This window comes from Salvelinus alpinus, chromosome 6 (genome assembly GCF_045679555.1).
Source record: "Salvelinus alpinus chromosome 6, SLU_Salpinus.1, whole genome shotgun sequence".
In the NCBI taxonomy this organism is placed as follows: domain Eukaryota; kingdom Metazoa; phylum Chordata; class Actinopteri; order Salmoniformes; family Salmonidae; genus Salvelinus; species Salvelinus alpinus.
Window position 1 is genome coordinate 7,584,543 of NC_092091.1, and position 14,030 is coordinate 7,598,572.

General features: G+C 41.4%; 1 protein-coding gene across 1 annotated transcript in view; it reads right to left on the minus strand.

The window, feature by feature from the left end:
- pidd1 (p53-induced death domain protein 1) overlaps positions 1 to 14,030 on the minus strand; it is a 40,373-nt gene that overhangs the window by 10,878 nt on the left and 15,465 nt on the right. The window contains exons 11-15 of the mRNA XM_071405197.1: positions 13,557 to 13,707; positions 12,412 to 12,535; positions 12,210 to 12,325; positions 10,237 to 10,344; positions 4,071 to 4,276 (exon numbers count right to left, since the gene is read on the minus strand). Of these exons, the coding sequence (XP_071261298.1) occupies positions 4,071 to 4,276; positions 10,237 to 10,344; positions 12,210 to 12,325; positions 12,412 to 12,535; positions 13,557 to 13,707 (705 nt within the window). The remainder of the gene's footprint in view (positions 1 to 4,070; positions 4,277 to 10,236; positions 10,345 to 12,209; positions 12,326 to 12,411; positions 12,536 to 13,556; positions 13,708 to 14,030) is intronic.

Below are 14,030 nucleotides of genomic sequence, written 5' to 3' on the forward strand. Positions count from 1 at the left end.
GCGGCGCACAATTGGCCCAGCGTCGTCCGGGTTAGGGGAGGGTTTGGCCGGCAGGGATGTCCTTGTCCCATCGCGCACTAGCGACTCCTGTGGCGGGACGGGCGCAATGCACGCTGACACGGTCACCAGGTGTACGGTGTTTCCTCCGACACATTGGTGCGGCTGGCTTCCCGGGTTAAGTGGGCGTTGTGTCAAGAAGCAGTGCGGCTTGGCTGGGTCGTGTTCCGGAGGACGCAAGGCTCTTGACCTTCGCCTCTCCAGTACGGACTGGAGTTGCAGCGATGAGACAAGACTAACTACCAATTGGATACCAAGAAATTGGGGAGAAAAAAGGGGCCAAAAAATGTATACAAAATGTATGTGTTATGTATGGACTATGAATGTGTTATGTATGGGTTATTAATGGGTTATGTATGGACTATGAATGGGTTATGTATGGACTATGAATGGGTTATGTATGGGTTATGAATGTGTTATGTATGGACTATGAATGGGTTATGTATGGACTATGAATGGGTTATGTATGGGTTATTAATGGGTTATGTATGGACTATGAATGGGTTATGTATGGACTATGAATGGGTTATGTATGGGTTATGAATGTGTTATGTATGGACTATGAATGGGATATGTATGGTTTATGAATGGGTTATTAATGGGTTATGTATGGACTATGAATGGGTTATGTATGGACTATGAATGGGTTATGTATGGACTATGAATGGGTTATGTATGGACTATGAATGGGTTATGTATAGGTTATGAATGGGTTATGTATGGACTATGAATGGGTTATGTATGGTTTATTAATGGGTTATGTATGGACTATGAATGTGTTATGTATGGACTATGAATGGGTTATGTATGGACTATGAATGGGTTATGTATGGACTATGAATGGGTTATGTATGGGTTATGAATGTGTTATGTATGGACTATGAATGGGATATGTATGGTTTATGAATGGGTTATTAATGGGTTATGTATGGACTATGAATGGGTTATGTATGGACTATGAATGGGTTATGTATGGACTATGAATGGGTTATGTATGGACTATGAATGGGTTATGTATGGACTATGAATGGGTTATGTATAGGTTATGAATGGGTTATGTATGGACTATGAATGGGTTATGAATGGGTTATGTATGGACTATGAATGGGTTATGTATGGGTTATGAATGGGTTATGTATGGACTATGAATGGGTTATGGGTTATTTATGGGTTATGTATAGGTTATGAATGGGTTATGTATGGACTATGAATGGGTTATGAATGGGTTATGTATGGACTATGAATGGGAAATGTATGGGTTATGTATGGATAATGTATGGACTATGAATGGATTATGAATGGGTTATGTATAGTTTATGAATGGGTTATGTATGGACTATGAATGGGTTATGTATGGACTATGTATGGACTATGAATGGGATATGTATGGGTTATGTATTGGTAATGTATGGACTATGAATGGATTATGTATGGGTTATGTATGACCTATGAATGGGTTATGTATGGGTTATGAATGGGTTATGTATGGATTATGAATGGACTATGAATGGGTTATGAATGGTTATGTATGGACTATAAATGGGTTATGTATGGTTATGTATGGACTATGAATGGGTTATGTATGCTTGTGAATGGGTTATGTATGGGTTATGTATGGGTCATGTATGGGTTATGTATGGGTTATGTATGGACTATGAATGCGATATGTATGGGTTATGAATGGGTTATGTATGGACTATGTATGGGTTATGTATGGACTATGTATGGACTATGTATGGGTTATGTATGGGTTATGTATGGACTATGAATGGGTTATGTATGGATAATGTATGGACTATGAATGGGTTATGTATGGTTTATGAATGGGTTATGTATGGGTTATGTATGGACTATGTATGGACTATGTATGGACTATGTATGGACTATGTATGGGTTATGTATGGATTATGTATGGACTATGAATGGGATATGTATAGGTTATGTATGGATAATGTATGGACTATGAATGGGTTTTGTATGGATTATGTATGGATTATGAATGGGTTATGTATGGTTTATGAATGGGTTATGTATGGTTTATGTATGGGTTATGTATGGACTATGTATGGGTTATGTATGGGTTATGAATGGGTTATGTATGGGTAATGAATGGTTTATGTATGGATTATGAATGGGTTATGTATGGAATATGAATGGGTTATGTATGGGATATATATGGGTTATGTATTGGTAATGTATGGACTATGAATGGATTATGTATGGGTTATGTATGACCTATGAATGGGTTATGTATGGACTATGTATGGGTTATGAATGGGTTATGAATGGGTTATGTATGGATTATGAATGGTTATGTATGGACTATGAATGGGTTATGTATGGTTATGAATGGGTTATGTATGATTATGTATGGACTATGAATGGGTTATGTATGGGTTATGAATGGGTTATGTATGGACTATGTATGGACTATGTATGGGTTATGTATGGACTATGTATGGATAATGTATGGACTATGAATGGGTTTTGTATGGATTATGTATGAATTATGAATGGGTTATGTATGGACTATGTATGGACTATGTATGGTTTATGTATGGTTTATGTATGGTTTATGAATGGGTTATGTATGGACAATGAATGGGTTATGTATGGGTTATGTATGATTATAAATGGGTCATGTATGGGATATGTATTGGTTATGTATGGGTTATGAATTTGAAATGTATGGGTTATGTATGGGTTATGAATGGGTTATAAATGGGTTATGAATAGTTTCTTTAGTCCTTATGCACTTAACCTTCAAATAAAGGGTTCCCAAACATATTGATGAGGGTGAGTTTAACTCGTTATTCTTAGGTTCAGTTTTGTTCATGTCCTATATTAATCTAGCTTCATGATAATCCCACAGTTTAATCTGCATAGTGTTGCTAATGACAATGTGACACATCACTTTACAACAGGTCAAGGTCAGTAATTGAGATCTCATCTGATGCACATTCACCACGTGAATCAGAGTCAAATAAGACTCAAATAAAAGATTGATTCAGAATCAAATATTATACAACTGAAACCAAAATGTAATTCTAAATGAAATACTGTACGACTCAAATAAAAGTTTGATTCAGAATCAAATAAGACGGACTCCTCATACTGTACTCCTTGATAAACAGAATTAAATGTTGGTGTTAGTTTATGAAGGGACAGAATAAAAAATTAAAAAATAATTCATGCTAATTTTCATGCATATCTTGTTGCAACCTTAATGGAAATAACTGGAAATACTGACACATGTAATGTGTCATACGGCCATCGCATACGTTTGTATTCCAGAGGTAGTTTCCAGAGAATAATGAATTAATGTACTTTAACTGTTAAGATCGTACACGGTTTAATTTTGTCTTAATTCATTTAGGGTTACATATGTCATCTATTATAAAGGTTATTTGCAAGCCCCAAATCTAGAATGTCATTTTTTTGTTGTATTATATAAATTTACAAAGTTCAAAGGTCAACCTCTGTTTGCTTTCTGTTCCTATGAAAGGTTATGACCATTCACAGGGGTACTGAAACTATCCATTTGATTGCTGTGAGTGAGACCTATCCTGAACCAGCACCGGAACCTCCCATCCCAATAAAAAAACTAAATATGCACCCTGGTCTGTAAGAACATCCACTGGCATAGGGGCTATACGCTATACGGTTGCATGCAGGGTGGTTAATCATTCTAAAGTGAACACGTCCTGGCTCTTGTTCATTAGGGTACATAACGAGGGAAAAAACGTTTCAAAAGTCATCTGCAACAGAAAAAAAAATGAAAGATTGAGCTTTTCTCAAGTCCAGGAAGTCCCTCCCAGTCTCAAAACCCGCTTTTTTTTCTCTTACATTTGGTGCCTAATGAACAGGACCCTGGGCTCTCCATCACAGTAACCATCATGCCAACGTGTATTTGTACTTAATGCAAAATTAATGTTTCTTATTGGATAAGTACAGGTAATGCCTCCCTGTTTCGGTCAGTTTTCTTACATTTGGTGCCTAATGAACATACCCACCTGTATTTGTACTGTATGCGGTCCAGCTCCTGGTAGCTGATTCCCAGGTTGATACCGATGGACCTCCAGTCCTGTCCGATCTGCAGGGAGATGGCCAGCAGGTTAGCCTCAGTCAGATACCCGCTCTCTGGATCTCCCAGGTTCAGCGGAGGATACTGGGGCTGCTCCCAGTCCATACCATTACTACCACCCTCTGAGTTCAGGCCCTGAAGGGAAGGGAGAGAGGGTGGTGAGGACAGGAAGTAGAGGAAGAGGCTCATACCATTACTACCCTATCAGAGTTCATAGCCTGAGAGGGTGGTGAAGACAGGAAGTAGAGGAAGAGGCTCATACCATTACTACCCTATCAGAGTTCATAGCCTGAGTGGGTGGGAAAGTGTAAAATTAACCGTCTGGCTAAATCTGGAACATGTACATAAATATTTTTGGGTACTATTGTAGCTGGAAACAGTTGATTTTAATGGAATATCTACATAGGCGTACAGAGGCCCATTATCAGCAACCATCACTCCTGTGTTCCAATGGCACTTCCAAATATCCTGCCAGAATGTGTGCAGTTTGGGGCATGACCAGAAGAGGTGACCTAGGGTACCCTCGGCATATCGGAGAGACCGAGGGGTAAAGACGAGTGTAATTTGGTACAGCAATAGTCCAGTCTGTGAATCACTTTGTATTGAATAAGTTTGGTGTCGGGAGTTTATCGAGCACAAGTATCTGGAAGGCAATCAGCCCAAACTGTCATCATTAATCTCCATAACAAGGTCTTCCTCTCAGGTCTCCTTCAAATGTTGTGTGGAAACAGAGTAGTATGCTGTAAAGTGATCTACTCATCTGGAGATCAAACTCTTGGAGTCAGGGGCGAGGTTCATGAAAGTATACAGTTCGCGGGCAGGTGTAATTGCCTTAGAATTTGGTATATTTTAGCGAACATAATTTTTTTTCTGAAGATAATGTAATAAATTACGCTGCCGTTCAAAAGTTCGGGGTCACTTAGAAATGTCCATGTTTTTGAAATATATATATATTTGCCTAGAAGGCCAGCATCCCGGAGTTGCCTCTTCACTGTTGACGTTGAGACTGGTGTTTTGCGGGTACTATTTAATGAAGCTGCCAGTTGAGGACTTGTGAGGTGTCTGTTTCTCAAACTAGACACTCTAATGTACTTGTCCTCTTGATCAGTTGTGCACCGGGGCCTCCCACTCCTCTTTCTATTCCGGTTAGAGACAGTTTGCACTGTTCTGTGAAGGGAGTAGTACATAGCGTTGTACGAGATCTTCAGTTTCTTGGCAATTTCTCGCATGGAATAGCCTTCATTTCTCAGAACAAGAATAGACTGACGAGTTTCAGAAGAAAGTTATTTGTTTCTGGCCATTTTGAGCCTGTAATCAAACCCACAAATGCTGATGCTCCAGATACTCAACTAGTCTAAAGAAGGACAGTTTTATTGCTTCTTTAATCAGAACATCAGTTTTCAGCTGTGCTAACATAATTGCAAAAGGGTTTTCTAATGATCAATTAGCCTTTTAAAATTATAAACTTGGATTAGCTAACACAACGTGCCATTGGAACACAGGAGTGATGGTTGCTGATAATGGGCCTCTGTACACCTATGTAGATATTCCATTAAAAATCTGCCGTTTCCAGCTACAATAGTCATTTACAACATTAACAATGTCTACACTGTATTTCTAATCAATTTGATGTTATTTTAAAATGGACTAAACAAAATGAGCTTTTCTTTTTAAAAAAACAAGGAAGTGACCACAAAGTGACCTTTTATAAGTGACCCCAAACTAAAGTAGTATTAATATAAAGGTCTGTAATAGTAGTAATGCCCTTTCCCTTCCAGAATAGGAAGGTAGTGAGGGGGGGGGGGGGGGGGGGCATGGTTAGCTCATTTTGTTTAGTCCATTTTAAAATAATAGCAAATAGGAGTACAGACAGAGTTCTCCAGGAGACTGAATGTTGTCCTTATTTGATACCAAATGTATTATTTTTATGTACTAATTTAGTGGATGAAAAGAGAAGTGCTGGCAGAGAGGTGTTGTGTATATCTTGTTCAATAGCGAGCCATGGAAGGGATCTACCACACAAGGGTATGCATCTTGCCAATAAACCAGTGCTCTAGCATTTGCAGCCTAATAACAACGCTGAAAATTTGGCAGGCTTGATCACGTGGGTTTTTTTTGGGAGGGGGGGGGGGGCGTACTTTGTCTCCCCACACAAAAAGGCAAGATGTTAAAATCCGCAGATTCTGAAAGAGATACAAGGAATTTTGGTGACTGTAGCCATTTTAATAGCACAGCCTATCATAGAGGGAGGCAACACTCTCCAGATCTCAGTGTTACGCTTTAACTTCTCTGTCATGTCGAGATACTGTAGTTCCAATTATAAATCAATTCAGCATGGGCATGGGGATGACAACACTTAAATATTTAATTATCTTGTGATTTTAAAAAGGTATTTTAAGTCTGGGTTTAATTCACGCCTTTAAGAGGCATGAATTCAGTTTTATCCCAGTTTATGGTGTACCAAGAGACCGCTCCAAATGATTCGATGAGCTCCAACAGCGGTGGGAGTAACTCTTCGGGGCGTGAAAGGAACAAAATGACGCCATCCGCATATAGAGTGACAATGCGGTGATCAACCTTGCCCATGTTTAGCGGAGCAATGAAAACATGGCTCCTGATACTAGTAGCTAGGTAGGGCTTCCATAGCAATGCCGAATAGCAACGGACTCAAGGGGCACCCCTGGCGGCAGGAACGTTGAAGTGAAAACGGAGGTGATTTATTGAAATTAGTGAGAACTGAAGATGTCGGGAACGCATATACACTGAACAAAAATGTAAAAACGCAACATGTAAAGTGTTGGTCCCATGTTTCATGAGCTGAAATAAAAGATCCCAGAAATGTTTCATACAGTGGGGAGAACAAGTATTTGATACACTGCCGATTTTGCAGGTTTTCCTACTTACAAAGCATGTAGAGGTCTGTAATTTTTATCATAGGTACACTTCAACTGTGAGAGATGGAATCTAAAACAAAAATCTAGAAAATCACATTGTATGATTTTTAAATAATTAATTTGCATTTTATTGCATGACATAAGTATTTGATCACCTACCAACCAGTAAGAATTCCGGCTCTCACAGACCTGTTAGTTTTTCTTTAAGAAGCCCTCCTGTTCTCCACTCATTACCTGTATTAACTGCACCTGTTTGAACTCGTTACCTGTATAAAAGACACCTGTCCACACACTCAATCAAACAGATTCCAACCTCTCCACAATGGCCAAGACCAGAGAGCTGTGTAAGGACATCAGGGATAAAATTGTAGACCTGCACAAGGCTGGGATGGGCTACAGGACAATAGGCAAGCAGCTTGGTGAGAAGGAAACAACTGTTGGCGCAATTATTAGAAAATGGAAGAAGTTCAAGATGACGGTCAATCACCCTCGGTCTGGGGCTCCATGCAAGATTTCACCTCGTGGGGCATCAATGATCATGAGGAAGGTGAGGGATCAGCCCAGAACTACACGGCAGGACCTGGTCAATGACCTGAAGAGAGCTGGGACCACAGTCTCAAAGAAAACCATTAGTAACACACTACGCCGTCATGGATTAAAATCCTGCAGCGCACGCAAGGTCCCCCTGCTTAAGCCAGTGCATGTCCAGGCCCGTCTGAAGTTTGCCAATGACCATCTGGATGATCCAGAGGAGGAATGGGAGAAGGTCATGTGGTCTGATGAGACAAAAATATAGCTTTTTGGTCTAACTCCACTCGCCGTGTTTGGAGGAAGAAGAAGTATGAGTACAACCCCAAGAACACCATCCCAACCGTGAAGCATGGAGGTGGAAACATCATTCTTTGGGGCTGCTTTTCTGCAAAGGGGACAGGACGACTGCACCGTATTGAGGGGAGGATGGATGGGGCCATGTATCGCGAGATCTTGGCCAACAACCTCCTTCCCTCAGTAAGAGCATTGAAGATGGGTCGTGGCTGGGTCTTCCAGCATGACAACGACACGAAGCACACAGCCATGGCAACTAAGGAGTGGCTCCGTAAGAAGCATCTCAAGGTCCTGGAGTGGCCTAGCCAGTCTCCAGACCTGAACCCAATAGAAAATCTTTGGAGGGAGCTGAAACTCCGTATTGCCCAGCGACAGCCCCGAAACCTGAAGGATCTGGAGAAGATCTGTAGGGAGGAGTGGGCCAAAATCCCTGCTGCAGTGTGTGCAAACCTAGTCAAGAACTACAGGAAACGTATGATCTCTGTAATTGCAAACAAAGGTTTCTGTACCAAATATTAAGTTCTGCTTTTCTGATGTATCAAATACTTATGTCATGCAATAAAATGCAAATTAATTACTTAAAAATCATACAATGTGATTTTCTGGATTTTTGTTTTAGATTCCGTCTCTCATAGTTGAAGTGTACCTATGATAAAAATTACAGACCTCTACATGCTTTGTAAGTAGGAAAACCTGCAAAATCGGCAGTGTATCAAATACTTGTTCTCCCCACTGTACGTAATTTTTGCATTCATATTTTGCGCACAGATTTGTTTCATTCCTTGTTAGTGAGCTGTTGATCCTTTGTCAAGATAATCCATCCACCTGACAGGTGTGGCATATCAAGAACCTGATTAAATAGCATGATCATTACACAGGTGCACCTTGTGCAGGGGACAATAAAAGGCCACTAAAATGTGCAGTTTTGTCACACAACACAATGCCACAGATGTCTCAAATTTTGAGGGAGCATGCAATTGGCATTTAGGAATGTCCACCAGAGCTCTTGCCAGAGAATTTAATGTACATTTCTCTACCATAAGCCGCATCCAACGTTGTTTTAGAGAATTTGGCAGTACGTCAACCGGCCTCACAACCGCAGACCACGTGTAACCACGCCAGCCCAGGACCTCCACATCCGGCTTCTTCACCTGAGGGATTGTCTGAGACCAGCCACCCGGACAGCTGACGAAACGGAGGAGTATTTCTGTCTGTAATAAACGCCCTTTTGTGGTGAAAAGGGTATTTTGATTGGCTGGACCTGGCTCCCAAGTCGGTGGCCACCCATGGCTACGCCCCTGCCCAGTGAAATTATCCCCCATGAATATCAGGGACATTACCTTTAAAAGTCTATTGAATATCAGGGACATTACTTTTAAAAGTCTATTGAATATCAGGGACATTACCTTTAAAAGTCTATTGAATATCAGGGACATTACCTTTAAAAGTATATTGCTTAGCACAGATGTGTTAGTTTGAATCCCAGCCAGAGTGAAGTGGAGGATGAGGATGAGAGAAGTGGTAAGAAGATCCAATATTTACAAAGGATAGTAGTACTGGGTAGTGGGTACTCAAACATCTGACATGTCAAATCAAATCAAATCTTATCGGTCACATACACATGGTTAGCAGATGTTTATGCGAGTATAGCGAAATGCTTGTCCTGATGCTTGGAAAATAAAGACTTCACAAGCAGTTTGTGTGATCTCATATCTGTTTGTGCTGAATAGCCACCGCCGATGGTCATTGTCATGCCAGGCCAAACATAGAAGTTGGCTATACAGATGTAGGATCTTAATTTGATCACGCTGTTGCAGGAGAACTTTTCTGCAATTCAGGACATTTTAAATGTGTAGTGTATTTGAGGTTTAAAAAGGCTTCTGAAGATTTGTAATTTCTACTTTGAAATTTCAGACTTGATTTTCCTTATCAATCCCTACAAAATGTCCATTAATTATAATCTATAGAAAAGTTTGTGGTCATACACACATCCTTAAAAACATAGGTGCTGGGCTTATAAAGAATACTACGTAGTAACGCTGTGAATTGGGAGCTTAAAGAGTGTGCCTTCTTGTTCTTCATTCATTATAATCCAGGATGCAGGATTATTTTCCTTCTGTAGGAAACTGGCTCAAATTATGAGCCTACATCTGTACAGCACAAACAGATCTGGGAACAGGCTAGAGAAGGGTGTCTCTGACTGAGCATGCTCTGTTCTCTTACAGGAAGTCCGAGTGGTAAGGTGGCCAGCCATTGGCTGTTGTTCACACTTACAGTAAGTCTGAGTGGTAAGGTGGCCAGCCATTGGCTGTTGTTCTCACTTACAGGAAGTCTGAGTGGTAAGGTGGCCAGCCATTGGCTGTTGTTCTCACTTACAGGAAGTCTGAGTGGTAAGGTGGCCAGCCATTGGCTGTCGTGTCCTTTCCTTTTCCTAGCCACTTCCTGTGGTATGTCACTGGGAACCTCCCCTCGATAAAAAGACACCTGGAGAGGAGAGAGAACTTCAGATAGAATAGTCTTTCAATTTTATTTCATTTATTTAACCTTTATTTAACCAGGCAAGTCCGTTAAGAACAAGTTCTTATTTACAATGATGTCATACCGGGGAACAAATGGGTTAACTGCCTTGTTCAGGGGCAGAACAACAGATTTTTACCTTGTCAGCTCCAGCAAACTTTTGGTTACTGGCCCAACGCTCTAACCACTAGGCTACCTGCTGCCCCAAATAATAAAACATATGTTTTTTATCCTCTTAAGGATGCATATCCTTTTTTTAAATTTTCACCTAAAATGACCAAATCGAACTGCCTGTAGCTCAGGACCTGAAGCAAGGATATGCATATTCGTGATACCATTTGAAAGGAAACACTTTGAAGTTTGTGGAAATGTGAAATTAATGTAGGAGAATATAACACATTAGATCTGGTAAAAGAAAATACAAACAAAAAGAACATGCGTTTTCAATGTGTTTGTTTTTGTTCCATCATCTTTGCCAGCAGCATACCACCCTGCATCCCACTGCTGGCTTGCTTCTGAAGCTAAGCAGGGTTGGTCCATGTCGGTCCCTGGATGGGAGACCAGATGCTGCTGGAAGTGGTGTTGGAGGGCCAGTAGGAGGCACCCTTTTCTCTGGTCTAAAAAAAATATCCCAATGCCCCAGGGCAGTGATTGGGGACATTGGTCTGTGTAGGGTGCCATCTTTTGGCTGGGATGTTAAACGGGTGTCCTGACTCTGTGGTCACTAAAGATCCCATGGTACTTATCATAAGAGTAGGGGTGTTAACCCCTGTGTCCTGGCTAAATTCCCAATCTGGCCCTTATACCATCACGGTCACCTAATCATCCCCAGCTTACAATGGGCTCTTTCATCTCCCCTGTAACTATTCCCCAGGTCTTTGCTGTAAATGAGAATGTGTTCTCAGTCAACTTACCTGGTAAAATAAATAAAAATAAATAAAATATTTGAAATAGAGAGAGAAAGGCCATAATATATTATAGTAGTTTAGGCACAATTTAGATTTTGGCCACTAGATGGCATTTAAAAAGAATACATTTAAAAAATTGTATTTTAAATCCCTACTGCGTATATATCATCTAATTACAATAATTATGAAACATTTGTACCACAGCATTGTTGAATACTCGTTTCTGATTGGCTAAAAGAGCATTCTAGAATGGGCATTACATTTCAATATACACTGACTCGGTACCAGGAGTCGATTGATTCAATTTTTTGTTGTTGTTGACTTTAGTTTATTTAATAAATATTTAATCAATTCTATTTCTTGAACTGCATTGTTGGTTAAGGGCTTGTAAGTACGCATTTCACAGTAAGGTCTACACCTGTGGTATAAATAAAGTTTGATTTTAAGGGGCTTGAATTTTCGAGCTCTACCCATAGATTTCTCAGAACACTGAACCAATCACGGCGTAACTAGAGAACATTACCCACCCCTACACTCTGTATTTCCTGCTGGCTGCCCCACCACCATAGAAAGCACTGAGCTGGGCTGAAACACCTGCATTTTGGACCTGCCTTACTCAAGAAAACAAAAAAAGAGACGATGTTTTTAAGCGGCTTCGTTAATTCAAATATTTTTTTGTATATTTATTTTTTACATTGTTTGCAAACTGATATGTGACACGTATTAACGCCCAAATAAAAAAATGTATTAGCTAAACAGATGGGGCTCAAAACAGGTGTGTCCTCCATTATTTCCAAGGTAATGTACAAAACGTTGGTGTTTATCCCTTACCTAATAAAGCACTTTATGAATAATGTACCATAGTTATAAAATGTCTGTATCTACTGTAGACCCTCTCTATGTCAGGGGTCACTAGTCTCTCACCTGGCCCCTGATTGACCCCTCCTGCTTCTGTGTAGGACAGACGTACACCTCTTTGAGATTCTTCAACCGAGAGTAGAAGACAAACGACAGTCTCCCTTCCGCACAGTCTGGTCTGTCTGAAAGAGAGAGGACGTAGTAGTATTTCACCGGGAAGATGTCCTTCAAATTGTATTTAAAATGTATCATTATTTCCCAAATGTACCTGCGCTGACGTCTAGGCCCCTCTCGAAGCCAGCGAAGAACTGCTCTCCCTCCAACAGGTCACAGAGGTCTGAGGGTTGTGGGCCATCGTACTGCTCTGACAGAGACTGCACTCTGTTGTCCACCTGTTACATATTGTCATACGGCGCATCAGATATTTACTGTACACATTATGACATCAACACACATTATGACATCAACACACATTATGACATCACCACACATTATGACATCAACACACATTATGACATCAACACACGGTGGATCTTCTAACATTCCTGCACTTCTAAAACTTGCAGTGGAAAGTCTGATGTACAATGCATTTGATACAGCCACTGACTGTCCTTGGTCTCAGGAAGTGATGCTGCTATAACACTGACTGTCCTTGGTCTCAGGAAGTGATGCTGCTATAACACTGACTGTCCTCGGTCTCAGGAAGTGATGCTGCTATAACACTGACTGTCCTCGGTCTCAGGAAGTGATGCTGCTATAACACTGACTGTCCTCGGTCTCAGGAAGTGATGCTGCTGCAATACTGACTGTCCTTGGTCTCAGGAAGTGATGCTGCTATAACACTGACTGTCCTTGGTCTCAGGAAGTGATGCTGCTGTAACACTGACTGTCCTTCGTCTCAAGAAGTGATGCTGCTATAACACTGACTGTCCTTGGTCTCAGGAAGTGATGCTGCTGTAACACTGACTGCCCTTGGTCTCAGGAAGTGATGCTGCTATAACACTGACTGTCCTTGGTCTCAGGAAGTGATGCTGCTGTAACACTGACTGCCCTTGCAAGGTCTCAGGAAGTGATGCTGCTATAACACTGACTGTCCTCGGTCTCAGGAAGTGATGCTGCTATAACACTGACTGTCCTTGGTCTCAGGAAGTGATGCTGCTATAACACTGACTGTCCTTGGTCTCAGGAAGTGATGCTGCTATAACATTGTCCTTGGTCTCAGGAAGTGATGCTGCTGTAACACTGACTGTCCTTGGTCTCTTATATACACGACCCACCTTGTTGGCCTGGCCCGGCACTGTAGCAGAACCTGTTTGAGGTTGGTTCTCTTCTCCAACACCAGCTCTTACCACGCAGATCATCCATTTCAGACTGAAGATCAATAAAATGGCTTAATTGATTGATTGGACCCACCTTGTCAGCAGGCAGGCACTGTAGCAGAACCTGTTTGGGGTCTGTTCTCCTCTGTAGCACCAGGAACTGGACCTGAAACTGCTTCAGTCTCTGATAGACCCTACGGACCACACCACTAACACAGCGCTGGGTAGTGTACCACAGCCAGTACCTGGAATAATATACACAAACTATTAACAGACGTAGCCAATAGAACCTGATTCGGGCTCAGGTACACTGTACGGACCACAGCTCTGGGTAGTGGACCACAGCTCTGGGTAGTGGACCACAGCTCTGGGTAGTGGACCACAGCTCTGGGTAGTGGACCACAGCTCTGGGTAGCTGGGTAGTGGACCACAGCTCTGGGTAGCTGGGTAGTGGACCACAGCTCTGGGTAGTGGACCACAGCTCTGGGTAGTGGACCACGGCTCTGGGTAGTGGAGCCTCAAGGACCAATGACAGAAGACCATACTCTAACACTATGGCCAGACCGGA